This window comes from Macrosteles quadrilineatus, unplaced genomic scaffold, assembly GCF_028750875.1.
Source record: "Macrosteles quadrilineatus isolate MER2022 unplaced genomic scaffold, UCM_ALF_1.0 Scaffold_1__1_contigs__length_201487025, whole genome shotgun sequence".
In the NCBI taxonomy this organism is placed as follows: Eukaryota; Metazoa; Arthropoda; class Insecta; order Hemiptera; family Cicadellidae; genus Macrosteles; species Macrosteles quadrilineatus.
The window spans coordinates 192,045,849-192,068,013 of record NW_026542594.1 but is presented as its reverse complement, the minus strand read 5'-3'; the positions used below and the strand labels follow the sequence as shown (position 1 = coordinate 192,068,013).

Sequence of the window (22,165 nt, the reverse complement as noted above, 5' to 3'; positions counted from 1 at the left end):
ATTATCTAGCAATAATTGTTATCAAAAGATTAGGGAGAGTTTAGAATGTTGACATTAGATTACTATGCAATGGATGAATTAGTCACTGGTTAAATTACGTTAGCAACTAGATAATCTAATTTCAGATAATTATTTGTTGATTGCTATGACTGTAAGTGAACACGTAATCGTAAAATTCCAGTAATTGTTGCATAAACACCATAAATTATTTACTGGTTATTTCAATAACAAATATTTGTTTTATGCCTTGTTCACCTGTTTGATCTTTTTAAATACGAAAAATATAATTTTTACAAGGTTTCTAGTTGGTTTTTAAATTCGTCATGTTTATTTGCAAGGTTAGTAGGCTACTAAATTTACAATAATTATAATTTCTTCGAATTACTAACCAAATCATTTATGTTACTCCCGATTATAAACTGTTAAAAATATAAGTCGTTATTTATACTGGGATAAATAACCTAAGCAGGGATAAATAGATTTAACTAACTGTTACCTATTTTTTTCAAAGAACTTATACAATCTGTTATATCAATTTTAATTTAATCGTCTATTGGTAAGATTAGTGAAATGAACACCCTTGAACTGTCTTTTAAGTTTTGATTAAGTTTTTTTGCAGAAGCGGGCAATTAGAGCTATATTTCCTTTAAAAAGACGACAAACCTGCAAACCATTTTTTCAAACTGCAAACATCTTAACGTTTCCATCACTTTACATCTACAAAACCTTGTCATTCCTAAAACAAAACATCGACAAGTTCAACAATTCCCATAACCATGCTTACAATTTAAGAACTTCTTATAATCTTCCAGTCCCTGTCCACTGTACAACCTTTTTTCAAAAAAATCTCCGTTACAATGCAGTAAATATCTTTAACCACCTTCCAACGCATCTAAAGGCAGAGTCAGACCATCTGAAATTCAAAAGAAAGTTAAAATCTTTTCTATTAAATAAATGCTACTACAGCGTCCGTGACTTCCTGACTGACGGCTAGAATCTTATTTATCTTAATTTTCCTTTAGACGGATTGATTTGTAAAAAGTATGTTTAAGTTAATTTTATTATTTTAAGTTCAACTCCAATGCATATTATATTATTTTTACCTAACCTATACATGTAATTGTGTCTACTTGGTTCAATAAACGAGTTATTGAGTTATTGATAATAATTACTTTTTGCAGATTGGACAAGTAATCACGCACACAAAACATTAATACAAATTTTACTTGAAAAATGCAAAAACTTAACTTAGCCCTAGTTTACAGTTTAATCCGACAAAAGACATCTTTTAAAACTAGTTTTAATGATTTGGAAAATTGAATAAGGAGAATCACAAAAAACTACAAGTATACACTAAAAGTACAATTGAAAGTTAATATACCTTTTTTGAGTTTAAAATGGCAAAAGGTGAACAAAGTCCGCTCCTGAGGTGTAGGTTATATCATTACTTGAATCATAATCAATTAATTAACAACAGTTTGGGGTGAGTACATTAATGTAATTCACGGTTTGAGTTGCCTCATTCGACACCTAGAAGCATCGGTCCACCCGTTAGCTGAGGCAAACAGCCAGCTATATATTCAACTAGAGAGTGCACACATTCCTGCGAGAACCAATCTTTTAAAAACTACAAATAAACTATATAAATTCAAATTTCGGACTTTTTATGTTATGTAACCTTTTAAAACCACTTTGTTTACCATGTTAACCCAAAAGTTTCGTGAAAATATTGATTTTTCCTATTTTTCTAAGGTGGTTTGTACTGCGTTACCGACAAATAGTTCCGCTGGATTCCGATAGTGGCGCGCTGTAAGCGCCTTGTGTTTATGCTTATAACGTTATCTGTATGAAGTTCCGCTCTCACTGAGTAGTGCATCGAGGCAAAATAAAACCGCGGGTAATTCAAACTGTATTATTTTGTAACATTACTAGAAGTTCATTTAAATTTTTAACGGTCTTACGAGAAAATATATTTTCACTCCGTGTTAATGCCGTGTTTCTGTTGCTGTGTTTTCTCATTGACTATATATATTGCATGACAATTTCAAGAAACACGAGAAATAAAATAAAATACTAGACAAAGGTATGTGGGATTGTTCATAAAACGGGTATTAAAACGGAATTATTATAACTTGAGTTGCTTCCCGAGCTATGGTAGTTAATGTTCATATACAAATGAATTACTAACTTCTGTAGTTACGATTGCGGGAAAATACTTATCGCACTCGCTTCACTCGCTTGTAGGGTTTTCTTATAGAGAAAGCATAGCCAATTTTGAGGAAAGTGTATGTTAAATAATAGCTTTCGAATATGTTGACGTCTTCTATTTATTTCTTGTCCATTTACTATTAAAATATACCGATCAATTGGAACAATATCAGCATTACCGTTTGTCTTGTGGTAAAGTAAAGGATAATTAAAACCTTAAAACGCTTTGTAAGATTTTTCCTTAAAATAAGACATACTACTCGACATGCCCGTGCGTTGGCAAATACGGAAAACACACATACCTAATATATTTTGCAATAGAACGGAACGTATTTTTGCAGTATCCAAAGTCAATGGTAAAATCTCCCCCATTACATTTATCATTTTTATCCATTACATAGAGACCGGTTGACGGTATGTATATATTCGGTATATGGGTAGATTTCTTCTCTTTACGTAGATCTTAATAGGCCATACAATGTATTGGGAAGTCTATTTGCTTAAGTAAACCTTTAATTCACCACGGTTTTTGTAATTCGCTACGTCAATATCGGCTGTGTGAAAAAAATTAAAATGTTTTAAATTTTTTTTTTTTAATATTCCAAATATTGTATACAAATCATAAAAACCTTACTAACTATATATAGGTTGTACGTGACGTAAGGTTGGCAGCATTTAGTGGGTGGTGGGCGGTGTATTGACCGAACGCAAGCACGTTACAATAGATGTATCCCACGTGATCCCACACATAGTAGTGAAAATCCCTATTTATCCCTTCATCAAAATTAAAAATCCCATTTTACCCAAACATGTCTTTAAATGCGCATTTCCCCTCGTTAAAACAACTCTTTTTGTTAATTGACCACTAATTAACACGTTCTACGAGAAAAATCAATAGGAAATCCGATACCAATCGGTTTTTTTTGCATTCGCAAACCATTCCTCGTTCCTAATTTATCCCTCGGACGCACGAAATATCCCGTTTTAGGGAAAAGTTTAGTGGTTCAGTGATGGGGCAGCGCCGGCTCGTATGGCGGTCCTTAGGTTCTCGGCCCGTGGACGCCCGGGAACGAGACGTAGGAGGTTGAGGAAGATCTCCCGGGAAGTGGAAGTCCAGACTATCCCGCAGGAACCCCCGGAGATCCCGGTGGAAGCGGAGGAACCGGGAGAGAGGTTGGTCGTGTGGTCGGTGGGATAGGGTTCACTCGGACATGCTGAAAAGCAATTTTATTTGCATTAGTTAAAATTTAAGAGGTTCGGTTAAATCTTTATTATGTTTTCACCACATTGGATTCGGAAACAATTCTATCAGCTTGCATTTTAGCAGGATAAACTACAAATGAAAAAATTACAAATATTTTTTCTTATACGAAAAAGGTCGACCACAATCCAATTTGTTTGTAACATTATACAATTTAGGTTTTACGTTAGGTTTTATGATTTAGCTTTAAACTAACCTTACGCAACCGAACCCAATTAGGTTTTATCTTACCTTTAATATGATACTAAACAAAATTTTTAAATAAATAAAATTTTTATCTAAATAAAACCAAAAACAGAGGTAGGGGTGTAACGGGATTGGTCCAAACATACTTTTGGTGTAGCCTAACTCTTTACGGCGCAATGAACATATTTTTGTCCGATCTGAAATTCATACGTTAACAGTAATTAAATAAATAACAAACTTAAATTTCCAAAAAACCTATACAGTACAATCATATATCGTTAGGGCCTACTAAAATATTATTGTGTAAAGAAATAAGATGGAGTTTACAGTGTGGACGAAAATAACGCATATAGATGCATGGATAAATTTTACAAAACTTATTATTTTACTAATTATAAAAATGGAAACTACAAGAGTCGAACAGATATTTGTTTTTACAGAACAGATTTTGTTTGCCCACACAATCGCATTTATTTGTAACCATTTCAAATACCCTAAATCTTCCAACATTTGTCATCATATTTTACAGATTCTTAACATAATTACACCACATTACTTATTTATTTGTGTGAATACATCCCTAAGATTTAATTATCATCATGAATATAAATATTCGCGCCTTCATATTAGCCTACGTAATCGCAGTACTGTACAAAAGGCAGACTGCCTTTGATTTTTGCAGGCGCCTATTAATGTCTGTGTAACCATTGATTTTGAATTGGAAGTACATTTCGTGATTTTGTAAACACTGTAGTAGCAAAATTACCATATAGAGGATAAGCTATTACCGTAGGTCTCATGGTAAGAACTAGACCTGGGACTGATTTTCTTACTGGTTTTCTAATACAGTTATTAATAGCGAGATTAAATTGAAATAAAAAATTCCTTAAAATGTTTTACGATAAAAAATGCAAATCCTTGGTTTCCTTAATCTATTACTAACATACAACAAATAGATAGGAACACTTTTTAGGAAGCGACAGTGGTCATTATTTAGAATGCATAATTACGCAGAAAAGAAATAGGCGCCTTTAAATAGTTGCTTTGACTTGCAGTACACACATGCGTTGGTGTTTGCATCAGTTAGTTACAGGCGCGGTGAAAAAACTCACTGAGACCGTTGCACCTCTGTTTATTACCGCATTTTTCTCATTTTTTATTTTTTTAAGAGAGAAAATATTTTTTTAAATTAATATGCCCTATATTTTAAAATTGATTGGATATCTTCAAAATTGGTTTGCAAAGAATAATGTGTCAAACAAGTTATAAACTCAGCGAATTATAAGAAATATATTCAACGATTGTTCATTATTATTTGAATCTAGGAACATAAACTAACATTTTTTTTCTTTTCTGAGCCCTTAAGGCTTGAGGCTTGGATATAAACTAACATGAAAGTAACAATTAACTGTAACGAGTTATACCAACCTTTACTTACAAAAACTCTTCTTTGACGATTTTGTTTATACCTATTTATTAGTATCTACACTTTTAGCATTTTTAAGCTTTTTAAACTAACATGTCAAAACGTGGAGCATTGTTACTTACAATTTTAGTTTTATATTACCAAAGTTGTTAAATAACCAATCAAGACTACCGAACAAAGAACAACAAAGAGAGTACAAGGCAAGTAGTTAATATGAGGTCATGTTCAGAGGTTTCTTTCAAGGACTTATAAACTCGGCCTCGTCTGGGTCTACCGTAGAATGAAACAATCCGCTACCCATTACAGTATATACTTATTTCATAAAAGTCAAATACAATTAGAAATCATTTTTAAATTGAACAAAAATTTATATTTTGGACCTAATTATTGTTTGGGGTGATTAATTTTACTTGAGTTCATTTCAGATTAAGTATGCATCATCATGTGTCATGCAATGGCTCAAATGATTTATATGTGTTTAGCAAAGTAAACATTTTAAATTCTTGTTCGGCTTGAAAGGACAAAAATATATTATAAAGATTCCTCCTATTTGGCTGGAGGCTGGTGTAATCATTGGGTGAACATGGAAAATGCATGTTTTTACCAATGTATTCATAGAAGTCTTTAATGGTTGTTTTTTTTTTCAAAAATCAAATATGAATAGGTAAAAAAACCAGTTAATTATTTACATATTAAACTTTCTTAAGCTTCTTCTCATAGCACATTTACCCCAAACTCTATTAAGAAAACAACACAAGAGTTTGCTTCTTTATGATTATATCATGGATACTTCTTCACTAAACTTTATAGCTCATTTCTCATAAATTTTTAATCTCCATAATTGCTCAAATGGAAAGGATTTCACAATTTTTCTTATCCAAGAAATTTTACCCTGGAAAGTTTCCAATAACGAAACAAGAGATACGCCAATCTGTGGTTTATTGTTTTATTGTTTTTCATGGAGTGTAAATATGATTCATTTTACAGTTTCAAAACTGGGTGTGGTTGGTAGAACTGCGCAGTTGTTTCTGTTGACACACCTGATCACGTTCATCAGCTGCTAACAAAGTCAAATATTATCTTATCACAACAATGAATCATCCCAAAACATTACCTATAACACTTTTGTTACCTACTTAATTTAGATACTTATGGTGACAAATAAAGATTCAACAGCTATGTTTTCAGTCCTCTTAACAATATATAAAAAGTTTAAGTTATTAACTTTTATCATAGATAAAATATACTACCTTAGTAGATTTCTCATCCTTATGGATCAGCTGAAGACAATCTTATTGTTAGTTCTGTCCGGTGTATTGGAGAGGTCGTGTTTTGTTTACAATTCGTTTCTTGTTATTTCTGTAATACAAAAACCCCTTTCACCAAATAAAGATCTAATCACAAACAATACTCCTAGTTATATAACCAAAAGTTAAGAACAAGTCAAGAAATGAACCCTAAAATAATAAAAAAATTTTATCGACACTAGCGATCAGTTTCACCGGACATGAACTAGACACGAAAAACGAGCTTCAAAATTACAATGGGATGAGAAGTCTATTTGTGTTGTTTAGTCTATATGCTTTTACTTTAGGTTTATATGCAGTTGAAAACTTGGTTTGACTTACATCAGGGACACTGTATGTTTGATAGTTTTAAAAATTGATAACTTATTTATCATGAAAAATTGGAATAAACAAATTTGTTTGTATTTATCCTAATAATGTTAAGGATGTATCCCTTTCTTATACTACATCGGTAATACAAAATACATATTTTACTAATTTAAAAATTATAATATAAACATTATTACACAAGGTTGACAATATTTGTTAATGCACGCAACACCCCTAGTCAAACCCTTGACCCTTGACTTAAGATAATGCAATAAGCCTCTCATGTACAAATATATGATAAGCCTTACCCGTTTTGACAAGCATCTCTTGTCCAATTTGAGTGAGTTGATGTAGACTAAATATTTTCCCTCTTATTATATTGTTAAATGTTTAATTACCTCTTTGGTTGTGATTAGATAACAAGCAATACTTTATAGATTGTTTTATTTGGTAAAAAACGTTTCAAAGTCGTCAAGATTAAAATAAATAAACAACAAAACATACCATTTACCGGTACCGAATGAAATAAACCTCAGAATTTATTGTCTTCAGTGGGTGTGAGTAAGAAATCGGTGCTTAAACAAGCTGGGGGGGGGGGGTTGGCTGGTCTTCTGGTAGAGTGTGAGACTTCGGTCCACGAGGTCCTAGGTTCAAATCCCGACAATCACCAATATATTTTCAAGGATAAGACCACGAACATCTAGGTACAGAGAAGTAATATGTTAGTTACCAAGCATATATTAGTAATATCGAGGTATTCTAGTCTCTAGAAGTAATGTTTAAAACAGTTCTAGCCTAGCTTAGAGTCCTAGGATGTGAAGAAGGCACAAAAAACACCAACCGTGTATTTTCAAAGAAGGAACGGTTTTTTTTAGTTTCTTGTAACTTTCACAACCCTACCAATACGGGATCATACAATTGTTTTACAATTTTTGCTGTGGATTTACTTTACTTAGTATTATACTTGGAAATATTTATTCATGCAATTTTATTCGCATGTAATTAATTACACAATCGATATTATTATGCTTCATATAAATAATTAGAACTATTGTTCCAAAATAGGAGCATTTTAAAAATTAAATCAATATGCACTGACATTTAACCGCAAACATTGAGCTACTGCGCATTTTATGAATCAACATTCAAGGTTGGTAACCCTGTTGACAACCCGTATTGGGCCTCAAACAGCTGATTGCTGCAACATCGGCAGAAACAGGTGTTATCAACACTTTTAACCTCAATTTTATATGCGTCTCTATCTATTTTACAGCTTGGAAAATTTTTCGCTGCAATATAATAATAAATTATTGATAGCTTATTGACGTCCGTAGAGATTACCAAACATTGACATTGACGCCCTAAATAACTGACGAGCAGCATTAAATTTGGACTAATGGACTTAATCCCTTCTTACCACTATTTTCCCCTTCCTACCACTATTTTTCCAGGTTAAAATGTTATTTTTATCAATTTTTTGCATTAGGTTAGGTTGGAACAAAGGCATAATTTGAAACTTCAATTGTTTGATTGTTACATCTAAATAATATAGTGGTAATAAATTAACAGAAAAGTCTGTTTTTTTCTAGATTATTTTTTTTCTAAGCACACGCTTCTAAATTTGGTCTTTTCGCACTTTATTACTTTAAGTTTTATGTTTTATTGTTATTTGAAGAATGATTACTAAATTTGTAAACACTCAAAGTCAGTATAAAAAGGTATAATGTTAACATCTCAGAAAAATCCAATTACAAATGGTATATTTAACCAACGGTGAAGCGAACATTTACATGCAAATTAACTAAAAAAATATATTCATCCAAGATAATATAAAAAGTATATCTAGATTGTTTTTTAAACTAGATATTTTCCTCCTCAGTCTTTATTATGCAACTCGATCACACGTGTCAAATTAAAGAGACTAATTAAGTTTTAACGAAATCTCAGACAATCTTGTAGCCTTGAATTGAACCGATTGTGTGTGACCCTTTTGTCTGCTTGCATGTTCTGTTTTGTCTGATACAGTACTTGTTTTGTCATGTCTGATTGGTAGCCATGTCGCCCCGTTTTAAATAGTTTTTTCTCTTTTGTCCAGTGGCGGTTCTAGGACCTTGTCGGGGGGGGGGCTACCCGGAGGCTTGGGGGGGGGGGTGTGGAGCACCCCCCAATGAGGCAGGGGGTCCGGGGGTCCTCCCCGGGATAATTTGGAATTTTCAAAGCCGTTTGGTGACTTTCAAAGAGCTTAAAAAACAAATAATTTAGTATATCAAGGTGTTTTTGTACGGTTCTTGGTAACGGAGAAAATTCAAAAAATTGTAAATTTTAAATTCCCATGTAATTCTAATGGAGAATATTGTAAAATGTTGTAGTTTGCTTGTTTATGGATATATTTTGATAAAACTTGGCACATTTATTTATTTCATACTAAGCTATTGATATTTTACTAAAAACACACTTTGTTAGTTTCCTTGTAGCAGCAAACCTAGGTACTCGTTAAACTAATGTTATTTAAATAGATTTTATTGAAAATCAATTCAGACAAATGGAAATTCGCTTAGTCGGCAGGTTTGCTTTGGAGGGGTATTTAAAGTTCCCATGTTATTCTTAGTTCTTATGGAGAAAATATGTGTTTACATTTGAACAAATGAATACTTTTCAATCTGCAATTAATTAAGGGAACAGCTGATTATATTTTATTAGGTGAAATGAAAATATTTACATTATTATTGTGGTTATAAAATGTGTTTTACTGCATAAAATATTTTGTGTGGTTTAATAAATTCTAAATTCAAGATGTGTATGTTATACTCAGTTATTCGCGATTTTTTAAGGTCTGTCTGTTCTCTATAATTTAATAACTGTATTATTATTTAACGTGTTTTCGATGTCAATGACAAAGGAACAATTATTTCCTAACGAGTTGAATCTATATTTTGAAGGGATGGTAACTGCCTTCTATCACTATTTATAATTGGTGTTCAAGAGAGAAGATCAGGACTTCTTGATAAGTACAATCCTGTCCATCCCTAGCTATATGTTGGATAATTAATAATGTCACAATCATGCAATTGCAGAATGATGAGAATGTTGTTACAAGTATTATAATGTATATATAATGGAGTACAAGTATTTGGCGGATTATGTCAAGTATTTACACACATACAAACGTGGTTGGTGAAAATGAAAACATCTGAATGTATATTTGCAACTAGGGCCATTGAGGGTTTTGACAGCCACAATAAAACATCGTGCAAGGTTTTATCTTACTTAGTGTTATTTTAAGATAGGTAGATAATACTTTAAAATAAAGTTATAGGCGATCATTGTACTATTGGAAAATTAGGTTTAAGCGTGTAGCCTACACCTAACTGAAAAGAGATACAGAGGGGATAGTAGCATGGCCAAAAACATATTTTGGAGTGGTTTCAGAGTGAATAGTCCACGAAAACTTGAAAAGAACGTAGTCTGAAGCTCTTGTTGGAAGGGCAGTTAAATGTTGTAGGCTAAATGAAGAAAATTTCCCAAGGTGTTTAACTTCGTTAGTCATATTTGCGTAGCATATGCAATCTTCGGTCATATGCTCAGCTAAATTAAGTGATTACATAGTATGTAAATGGATTTAGGCCTAAATATGTGTTTTTAATTATTTTGTTGGATCAGATTAAACATTTTACTTTTTAATTTCAATTTTCGTGAGCACAACAACAATTCACACAACACACAACACGACACAATTCAAGCATCGTGAAGCCACGACGGGTTTGCTAGTATATAATAAAGCAAGTAAAATAGTAGTTAAAAGGCTATAGTTTTACTATTCGGATGATTTTTATTGCATTATTTATGAACAATTAGTAATTTAATCAAAATAATATGTCCATTATGATTGAAACGTGTGACTGAAAACCGCAACGTCGTCGGATAAATAGATTCGTAAACAAAGTCATTAGCCTCGACAAATTCATTACCTACGACATTCTGATATTCTAGTTCCGATTTCGCTTTCTCCTTCTAGAACACAGCTGAGAGATCCATCTACTATCGTGTTTATATGTCAACCGTGTTAACAATTGTAACCATTTTGGAAGGAAATAAGTAAACCCTGTCACTGGTTGCAGCAAATCTAAGTACTCATTGAACATTTTACTTTATGAAGCGTTAAATGAGGTTTTTCCGTTATTTTTTATTTAAAAATTCAACAAGTGCCACAGCTAGGAATACGCTTATTCTACAGGTTTCCTAGAGGCTAATATCTCTAGCGCAAGCTACAATAACATCGAAAGAGGAAGTGAAATAGTTGACTTTGGATACTGAAGTAAAGTTGTATCAAAATGGAGGTAGAAAGATGTTTGTTCTTGCTTACTGCGTTGTTTCTGCCATTAACATCTAGACCTATTTTTACACTGATATTTATACCCGCCTCCACACTCCACATCGCGTCTCGGACCTTAGCAAACCAGGCTTTCTGGTTATATTTCTCGATGTAACTTTGTTTCTACGGAAATTGGTGTGGTTCGTTTCTGACAAATGAAAAACTTAAGATCATTTAGAACAACTGAGGAAAAACAAGCAAGTTTCTGTACACTCCCTTGAGAAAATTGCCGTCAAAAATCCCAACATCAAAAACATACGAATTATAGTAAAACATAATAATTAGGGTTATTATTTTAGGTCATGTCCTGGAAAAATATTGAATTTTAATATACTGAGTTACAATTGCATGATGAGTGTAGAATTGAATAATTCAATTTCGAAAAGAACCATTCACAGGTCATCAATTATTGACGACCTGTCTAGTGTTGTTTACCTAAAATGGGGGGTGTACTCACATATAGTCTGTATGAAGGAACCTGTTTCATGGCCCTCCATCTACCTGGGACTGGCTGTTAGCCTGGTTCAAGTAGACAGGATTCCATACAAAACACAATAGGCGGAAAAATATTTGATATCTCAATGTGAATATTCTAGAGGGTCGCTGGTTCGATCCTTAGCAGAGTAGCTTTTTGTTGATTCGAAAAAATCCAGCTGTCATCATCCGTGGGCTTGATAATTGGTCCTAAGCAAAAGAAATAGTCGTTCTTAGTCATTAACAATACTATCATTTTATCCATTGAACACTCAGAACTCATCATCGCCTCATCATACTGCATGAGTGTGGTGCTATGTTAATCTAATCTATCCTCATCACGACGAATAAAAAAGTCGCCATCAACCGATTCTTATGATCGAACCTACTTATAAGAGGCCAAAGCCCGGGCACAAAACAATCTTTACCTAATCAAAAACTCTCTAGCCACTTCAGCCAGTATCAACCAACGTGTATTTTCATTTCAGGTCCAGCGTAAAGAGGCGCTACCTAGCAGTTTGGGTTGCTGCTGTTTTGGTCGCCTCGGCTGCCACTGCCTTCCTTACCTGGCAGATAGCCTCCCGTCACTCTCCTAGCCTCAACTACCGGGCGGAGCCCCCAGACCCCGAAGAACCACTACCACCCTCCCATAGTTATCAGCACAGCTTCCGCAAGGCAGCCGTCTGCACAGATGGTACCCCGTGCTCGAAGATCGGCAGGTAGGGTAGCATTGGTTGATTGAGTAGATATAATCAATGGCAACAGGATATTAAGACACTTATAATCTGTATTGGCCACTTCCCCATACTAAACCAAGATTCTTGAGTTCATTTATAATAGGGTTAGTTTCTCTGATTAATATTTGGTTTTACAAATTTATCAGAAATTTTGTGTGAAAATGTTTGAAGAATGAATTGTTAAACCTAATCAATTAACAGAGATCGTATAAAATAAATCAGTGTATTTACGTTATTTGGTGTAATTAATTTAAGGACTTTTAATTATGAAAAACGTTTCATAATATTTTCCATATATTAGGGCTTAGCTCCTAAATGTATAAACAAAACCCTATGTATCATTTTGATCTCAATATTGGTGAAGGAGTTTTTTTTTTTAATTTCATGTCGTGTCAGAATAATTGAATTCAAACGCTAAGCCGCCAAATTCTGTTTCTTCTAGCACTTTCCGTTGCCGCCACCCACAATGCTTTGCAAAACAGCTGGCAGCGAACCTGGCCAATCAGAGGCGAGAACGGTTTCTTTGCGCAAGCGCACAAACTTCTGTCAACTTTCGTTTCGACATCAAAACAAAATTAATCCTTCCTCTTCAGCACAGCAGATTCAAGGTTGACGTCTAGTTGTGAACATCCACGGTATTAGCCAGTCGTTCTGTCTTTAGTTTTGTGAAATAGTTCACTAATTTTCTACAAACATGTCTGAAACCCACTTCGATGAGTACGAGCACTACAATTTCGACATTGACAAGCATCTCTATTCTGGACACAGTGGAAAACAGCGTACGAAGAAAGAAGCCAGTGAACACACGAATCACTTTGACCCCAGTGGACACACAAGGAAAATTACTGACAAACAAATGAAGACTGAACAGAATAAGAAGCCTGAAACTACGAAGCCAAAACCTCCCCAGTGATAATTTAAGACTTGGACTTTTTGGTACTCGGACTCGTTGATTTGAAATTGTGTGTTATGTTGACTTGAGTTTTCTCCCAAGCAGTTGTTGGGACTTGTTCGAAATGGGACTTCTACTGGAAACGGTCGTTGAAGTTGTTATCAAGAAGCAATGGACTAAACACCGATTAAAACAGGTTTTTAGTTTTATCTTTTGGCTATTGTGATAACGTAATTCCTTACTTATATAACTTCAAGGATAGGCCTACCATCTGCCAATTGATTCCAATATCCAGAAGTTCTCATCGTCATTAAATTAACTTATTTAACAATGAATTTGTTAAAACCACTATTTTGTACTAAGTAATGATTTGTTTTCTACGAATAATAAATTAGGTCGTATTTATACTGCAGTGTGTTATCTTTTCAACAACCTGTAACTTACCTGGTTAGAGACTATGTTAACTTAATATAGTTATATTGGCCTAGCCTATTTCCTAATTTATTCTAAACTAGCCTAGGCCTAGATTGTTTCATTTTAGCCGTTTTACTTACTATTTTACAACCAGCTAATTGAGACACCACTTAAGGCTTTACAACTTTAAAGTTTGGTTTTTTGCATAGGATTAAAGTTAATTGAATTACACTTGATGGTAAAATACTGTATACAATCCTAGTAGCCTAACTTAAGTTTTGTGTCATGACAATTAGAAGAGTATCGTACATTTTCAGTATAGCCTAAACCTATTAATTGGTATGTCGTAGCAAATAGATTAAACTTACAGTAGCCTATAAAAAATGTTAGACAGTCTAGGCATCTTATTTTGTGTAAGTTTAACTTAACTTACTGTGGAGGTTAAGTTTACTGTGAGAGGGCTCAAGAAAATCAGAACTCTTTTCCAGTCTTAAAAATACAAAGGATGACATGTGAGGTCATGTTATGATAACATATGATTTTACAAGTTTGGTTTCGGTACCTAAGTTAAGTTAACTTAAATGATTTCAAAATTACACAAGGCCTAAGTTAAACACCAACCTATAACAACGAGACTGGCAATGGCAACTGGGAGAGAAAGAATGTAAGTTTACATTCCTTTGTGTGAAATTTCAAAACGCCTAGTCTGACATTTAGCGCGGGAGCTTTCCCCAACTGACACTGGGTAGCCTTTAACTATCTTTTCCAGGCCCACAAGTCCAATTAGAATGCAAATGGTTTTTAGATCTAGTTGTAGGATTCAAAAGGAGTTAAGTTCATAAAATAGAAACAATGGCACCAGGAAATAGGGCCTTGATCAGTGGTTAGTAGCCTATCATACAATTAAACTTTTGGTTTCAGCTTTAAATGTAAAATAAAATAAGCTTAGGGCCTGTTGGTAATCTGGCACTTTCTAACGCTACATCAAAACTTTTAAATTTAATGAATCAATGTGACATAATTTAACTGTTAAAAAAAACTGGCTGTTTTTGCTGCAATACTGGCTTTCTAAAATGGATGCATTCATCAACCTATACTCTAAAAATTTTACTGTAAAACTTACTTAAAAGCTAAAATCAGTTCAATTCAAAATTATCAGCTCTACTACTTTCATAGGTACCTAACTGTAGCCTATGAAGCCAAACAAGCTACCAACAACTACCGGAAGGCCTAAAATGGGTTAGTAAATTAAAATCTTTTTGTTTAAGTTAAACACCTTAACTCAGGTAACCTGGAAGTTAACCGTTTTGAAAAGTATGCTCTGTGGATAACCAGAGACATCTTGGCCAAGAATGGTTCAGCAGTGGATGCTGCGGTAGCAGCACTGTTCTGCAACGGGGTGGTCAACATGCAGAGTATGGCACTGGGCGGAGGGTTCATCATGACAGTGTACGACCGCAAGTCCAAGACCTCTCAGGCTCTGGTTGCCAGGGAAACTGCTCCAGGTGCCGCTACGAGGGATATGTTCGCCCACAACAACTCCTTGTCACGACATGGTAGGTTTTGGAATGTTAAAGATTACAAAAATTCTCATTCTATAAAATGTGGAGCGATTCCATGAGGTTTAAAACAATGGGTTTCAGTCGTTACAATTTTTGATTTTTTCCTGGTAATTGAGGTTGATGGGTAAGTAAAATGTAAAGATTGGTATAAGTAGGTTGATACTCTGGTGAATGAAATAAAACTGATATCTAGATGTGATGCACAGATCTTATACTTTTGTACTTTTTGATAAAATGGCGACCATACAAAGTAGGTATTTTAAGCCAAGTATGAATGGAGATGAGTGGCGGATCTTGTAGTCTTGTTAGTGACTAAGGTCGACATATTCCTTAGACACAGCTCTTAATTAATAGCCCATACAACTAATGGCAACTAAGGGACCTACAGTTTATAGTGGAATCCGAACCACATTTTTTCCTTGGTATATACGAATTGGTCTAATTATCAGGATAGTCGTAGTACTCACTCGTGCGGACGTTAATCCACACCAGAGAGTATCGATTCCACAATGCATGCCTATAAATATCCACAATTCGTGACCTCCTAGCAGCTGGATTACAGGACTACACCACCCGTCCCAGTCTAGTGTAATCTCAAGTATTTTGTTTACTAAGCCTTCGTATTTTAAATTTTTAAAGAAATGGTCCAAACCCTAGTCTTGTTACAACCTAGCATCGACCTTTTTTTACATACCATTGTGCATTGAGAGTCCAATGTTAAAATTTATAATTTAACCGTTTAATGGCATCTGAGTTAATGTTAGCAGTACACTATCGCCACATACAGGCGAGCTATGGCTAGTACGATTGTGTACCTGCTCTACTTGTGTAGGCTCGCGATAGTTCGCATAGCCATGATCCTTGCTTGTCTGCGCTCCTTTTTTAGTTTTTGGACGACTCAAAGGAGATGAGCAAATGCGAGTGCCGATTGAGCTCACCCAAACTAGTGTTAGTTCATACTCATTAATTTGTCTTGTCTCCAGTTCATTAGGTGAGACTGAGTAGTGCAATAAATTTTGATGGAGTGGAAAAACGAATAAACACTTTTGTTTCAAAGTATTTTATACTAAAACTCTTGATTCTGATATTCTATAATTGAAATTTTGTTAAGTTACCAAACTAATAATCATTGGGGAATGGCTTCTTTATGTTAGGATTTAGTGCAAGAGCACCATCACTTAAAAAAATAGGGCAGGGTACAACAATAGGCTAGCCCATTTGATCTAGGCAGTGGTTTTTGACTACGGGAGTTTGATTTTATTTTTTTTAAATATTGTTCCACAACACGATGTTTTGAAAAATCCCATCATTGCTTTTTCTACCTTGGCTTTCAACGTCAGCAAACATTAATTGATATATGCTATTTAGTAATGCCAATAACACTAGTTGAAGCATTTAGTTAAAGTAAGTCGAACTATCAGTGAGCGTTTACTGGGTGAGCTTGTGGTTAACGTTCGGCAGCATTTGTTGTTGCGATTCCAGCCAAAAACTAGGCAAAATATTCGGTTGAACATTTGGTGATAGTGTACCGCTAGCGTAAGAACAATCTTGCTCGGAATCAAACCAGGGACTTTCAGATTTGAAGGTAACCTCTATAATCACTGATATCCAGACAATGTTGTAGCCAGTATTGTGTGAGGGACACAAGGATGAAGCACTAACATGGCTATCACTGTAAACTGCCCAGTGGCAAGTTAATTTCATACAATCTTTGCATACGGTGCCTTTTACGCAGAGAAATTTTAATTTTGGTCAAATAAAAGCTGTGTAGCTTTTTGCTGACTAAGATCAGCTGTTTCATTAGACAGGATCACTTATTTAACCCAATGATCAGGGAGAGATGACTAGCGTCTTATTTTCCTTGTCCGGAACTGATGAGAACCTTTTCTGGGAAGCAGAGGTGAATTGTGGGAGAGCCCCTCATGCCGATAAAAAAAAACTTTAAATTTATTGTATAATTTTTTAGTTATAAAATTAACTTTTTAATTAAAAATTAATTTTAAAATTTTTAATTAGGCTAACCTAACCAACCAATCTTGCTGATAGTATAAAAAAGATATAAGATAAAAATCAAACGAAGGTTTACTTATAATTTTTAATTATAAAATTAGTTTAAAAATTTTGTATTATAAAATTAAATTGTGTACCTAGAGCCGAACCCTGTTACCTAGCCTAAGCAACCAAACTTGCTGATATTATAAAAAAAGATATAAGATAAAAATCAAATAAAGGTTTACTATTTAAAAAAAAAACATTTCTGTTCATAAATCAAATTATAAATGCCTCAAATTCTAACAAAAGATGACACAGTTAAGAAGTATTCACATTCTAAGCAAAATCTTTGACAAAAATTAGTGTCCCTGGTGGGATTCGAACTGAAGACCTCCAGAACACCAGTCCAAGACACTATCAACTACGCCACGAACGCCGCTGGAATCATATTGTCTCGTTACGGTAATGGTGTTCCCTCAAGAAAAGAGTGACGTCACGCCCCCACTCCTTCTCTAAAGAGGTTCTCATCCGTTTGTGACGAGGAAAACGAGGTGCTATAGGGAGAGATGGGTCTAGTTTCAAACCATCACAAAACTACCGACTTTTCTCAGGATAGAACCGGCGACCTTTTGATTGTTAGTCAAACACCATAACCAGGCAGCTACCCAGCCACTTATATAGTACAGTTCATTTTGTGTTGACATATTTTTCCAGTACCATAATACTGTAATGACAAAGTGAAAATGTCAAAGGTTTAATACAGCACCACTGTGTCACAGCATGATAACAGACCTTAGAACCGTAGGTGATTGGTAAGATTTTAACCTTCATGCCTCTAGGATAAAAGCTAGTAACCATTCATCTTTGTATTAAAAAAGCTAAACGTAATTTATTCTTCCCTACAAATAACTTGGTAACACTCATCATTAACTAATAAAAGAACAGCTGAAATAGGATGGAAAAAGTTAAGACCAGGTAAGTGATTTTTTGATAAGTGATATAAGTGATGCCATTTTGGAATCTGAATAAGTTTTTCTTTGGAGAGTATAATTTAACTTCCCGAAGAATTTGTTCTACACCAAGTGCATATGTAATCTGATTGTTGGTTCATTTTCAAACAGTTTGATAAGTGGCTCACAGCTGTGTTTTGTTTATTCAAGTGTGAGTCAACGCCCTCTCTCTATACTCTGCGCATTACCTTTCAAAACATTACTGTTCTTTAAGAATATCTCTATGTTTTTGGTTTCTAGGATCATAAATTAGTTTATAAATTAGAGGTTGCTAATAAGTGTGTAAAAGAATTTAATTAATTAATCATTTCTGACAACATATGTACTTTGAAATAATTTGTTATGATTCAATTAATATAAAAGTGAAAATTATCAATTATCAATTATTTAAGATGGGGACGCCACTATGTGCGTATTTTAACCCAAATATGAGTGAAGGATGAGTGTAGGATGAGTGGCGCGATCTTGTAGTCTTGTTAGTGACTAAGGCCGACATGTTCCTTAGACACAGCTGTTAATTAATAGCCCATACAGCTAATGGCAACTAAGGGACCTACAGTTTATAGTGGAATCCGAACCACATTTTTTCCTTGTAATTTATGAATTGGTCTAATTATCAGGATAGTACTGTGGATATTTTTAAAATATATATATATAAAATAACAGCTGTGACAAGTCAGAAAGAAACTAGTTAAAAATATTATATTTATTTTAGTCTTAATGTATTTCAAATTATTTTTAAGAGGTTGGCGGCCTCTTTTAAGATTGTATTTGCCCGTTTACATAGGCCTAAAGGCCTGTGCATGCGACGTATCCAGAAAAGCGAGGTTGCAGTACAAGAGTAAAAGTAAATTTTTGGCAAAGGTATCAGAATCTGGACCCATAACATTGTTTTCATGGTTTTAAATTCTTTCACTTTACCAACTGACAGACCAATAAAACTTGCATTATAACACTTGCAATTGCGATGGCAGACATATTTAGGGTGGATGGATTTAGTTTTGTTTCAACGATATTCTTTAATAATGGCCTATTTGAAGTTTTTTTGTAGGGAACTGTCTAATCTGGTTTTGTTACTATTTTGTTGGTTTTTTAGAAATCATCTTTAATTGAAGCTCAATGACAAATAGTATGGGTTCAGAAATCAACTGTTTTATATTGTATGAAACATTAGTTTAGTCATGCTACTGTTGTTAAATAGACTTTGAAAAGCTTAGGTATATGTTCTTGCAGTACTCGATTTGTAAAAAATGAAGTAACATATTTAATGAGATTAGTACCTATTAATGTACTTATTTATGAAAATATTTTATCTTTCCAAAAGAGAGGTACCGGAACTCCGTTCCGCCGCGTTTCCCTCAAATCGAGCACTGGGTTTTAGTCTATAATATGTTAGTAACGCATTAGGATGGTCTTGTTAATACAAAATATCTGTTAAGCAGGGCCTGTTCCTTAAAAAATGCTTCGTAAAGATATAGTACCAAACATCTCAGTACAGCATGCTTTCTATTTTAGTAATCATTTTTATATCAAAATTTAATTGCAATTTTTTCAATGCAACTAAGAGTTAATTTAAACACTGCATTTATTGAAATATCTCTTTTAAAAGTAAACGTTAAATGTATTGATGTCATGAGTAATATCATTCCTTGTTTAAATTTTCATTTGTACCAAAACATTTTAAGTCGATGTTTGGTTTGGAAAAGTTGGCCCTGGAAATGTCCTAAAAATTATCTGCAAAAGTTTGTAGTCTAATCCTAATTAATTAACAGACATCTAAGTGTAAATTAATAACACAAATATTATAATCATTTAAGGACCCACTGTTTGTTCTAGAATATCCAATTTATATTCTTATCAATTTAGCTCACATTTTACCATTTGAAATTGGTATAATCAATCAAATGGGTAAAAAGCTGACTTTGATAGCCTGACCTTAGAGTCCAAAACCCAAATTGAGATAGCAATGTTTATGCTGAATAATAACTTAGTAGCGATAGACGGAAGGTCAAGATAGTTTTTCGATAATATTCTGCACTTGTTTTGAACTGTACAAATTTCTGCAAAGTATTACTAATGATTAGTTTTACTTTTGTTTTTATTTTTTTTTACATTATTGCATTTAAAATGATGATTCAAATTTTGACTGGTTTATTTCTTCAGACGTAATTGCTTTGCAAACTTTGCTCTTATTGAGTACCGGTAATACAAATCCGATTCATTAATACTAAAGACATAATTAATTTTGTCCTAACATTAAATATTCCTTGTTTGTTTCATTCCCTAAGTCATCTTTCCTATTCTTGTGAAATTTTATTTTCTTGTTTAAATTAGTTTGAGTTTCTTTTATCTTACCGTACCGATAAAGGTCAGTCGCCTAATAGTTATTATGAGAACTTGAAATCTTAATGGTTTGGAGCAAACAATTAAACAGCTAAGAAGAGCATGCTGTTACTAGTAGGGGGAGAAAGAAAAAATGAAAGTCATCTGTGTAAAATATACTTGCTTAGTTACATTTTGTTCATATAGATAAGATATCTCAATTTCAGTGAGTATGCATAGTAAATTCTATTACCTTGTAGGTGAATGAGGATAGGTATGTAAGTTGAAGTCGCTCATTTAAAACTTGGTGAATTTATCAGAGGCATTTCACAACACATTCACTCAGTATCACTTGAAACATGTCTTCATTTTCAACATTTGAATCTGTAAAAAATAACTTGTTAGAAAACACTATTTAACAACTTAATAATAAAGTTACAAAAGGCAGGGTTTTTTTTTACTGACTGTCCGAACAAAATAAAATAAAATGTGTTGTATAAACAAGCTGCAAAATAGGACAAATGTTTCCGACTTACTTTTTTTAGGATTGAACCGGTAACCCTCTTGATTTAGTAGACTCAGTTACTTTTTTGGTTACAGGGGCGCTCGCGTCAGGGGTTCCCGGGGAGCTGCGAGGATACTGGGAGGCGCACAAGAAGTTCGGCCGTCTTCCGTGGGCCGAGGTAGTAGAACCTACGTTACAGATCTGCCGAGACGGTTACCACATGAGCAAACATCAAAGTGACAACCTTCATTTCCGGCCTGATCTGTTCCGTAGCGATCCTAACTTGAGGTAGTGTAATCTTCCTAGGCGTTCCTACAATTTTAATCATATTTCAGTTTCTCTTCCGATAATTCACTAACACTAGGTTATTGTTACAATAGTCAAAGGTTATAATACAACTGAACCCTAAATGGGATTTGAGTGTAATTTTAACATTTCAATCTGACAAAAAAACAACATGTTGGTAGTGAATTAACGGGAAAGGTCCTTTGTACTTTCAGTTAAGCCAATTTTGAGGTGATTAAGTATCCTTAATACATATTCAAGTTGAGAATACACTTGAGGGCTATTACACCTTGATGTCACAATTTTTCCTTTTTTATGAATTCTGAGGAGAAATTCATATATTTCTGGTGTTTTTTGCCTCCTGATACAAATTTAAATTAATCAAAAGGTTAAAATACCTTTAATCCGTCAATGTGATCATATCACCGATGAACGGCGACCGATTTCAGCCCAGCTGTGGGGCCATCTTCAGGTGATGAAAGAACATGAATTCACTCCGTAGAGAGGTCGTCAGGAAGTCTATAAATACATCACGAGGAATAACAGTTAAATACATTTTTAACAAAAACACAAGCTGCCACGAATTGACTGTGTGGCGGACTCAAGTCTGGACTAGCAACTCATTGTACACGAACCGTCTGCCAGGCAGTCGATTTGTGACAGCATGTGTTTTTGTTTAAAATGTATTTATGCTTCCTTGTGATGTATTTATAGACTTTCTGTCAACCTCTTCGGAGTGAATTTATGTTCTTTCGCCTGAAGATTGCCTCACTGATAGGCTGAAACCGGTCGCCGTTCATCGGTGACGTATGATCTCATTGACGGATTAAAGATATTTTAACCTCTAGATTAATTTTAAAATTTCTAATGTGTTTTTAATAAATACAACTTCATAGCTAACTT

General features: G+C 34.0%; 2 protein-coding genes across 4 annotated transcripts in view; both read left to right on the top strand.

The window, feature by feature from the left end:
• The window catches only part of LOC128992821 (scoloptoxin SSD14-like), a 36,033-nt gene that overhangs the window by 5,259 nt on the left and 8,609 nt on the right, over window positions 1-22,165 (top strand). The window contains exons 1-4 of one of the 3 annotated variants that reach the window (XM_054416577.1): window positions 3,248-3,381; window positions 12,032-12,262; window positions 14,922-15,142; window positions 21,073-21,265. In XM_054416577.1, the coding sequence (XP_054272552.1) occupies window positions 14,995-15,142; window positions 21,073-21,265 (341 nt within the window). In that variant the 5' untranslated portion in view covers window positions 3,248-3,381; window positions 12,032-12,262; window positions 14,922-14,994. Of the gene's footprint in view, window positions 1-3,247; window positions 3,382-9,456; window positions 9,529-12,031; window positions 12,263-14,921; window positions 15,143-21,072; window positions 21,266-22,165 lie in introns of those variants that run through there. The other 2 variants (XM_054416571.1, XM_054416565.1) reach the window with 2 other exon arrangements.
• Window positions 12,863-13,579, top strand: LOC128992838 (nuclear protein 1). The gene has a single exon (XM_054416584.1). The coding sequence runs from the start codon at window positions 12,975-12,977 to the stop codon at window positions 13,191-13,193; it is 219 nt and encodes a 72-aa protein (XP_054272559.1). The 5' UTR covers window positions 12,863-12,974; the 3' UTR covers window positions 13,194-13,579.

Bases quoted from the DNA above. Each gene is read 5' to 3' on its own strand.
- LOC128992838 (XM_054416584.1), top strand. From the start codon at position 12,975: ATGTCTGAAACCCACTTCGATGAGTACGAGCACTACAATTTCGACATT.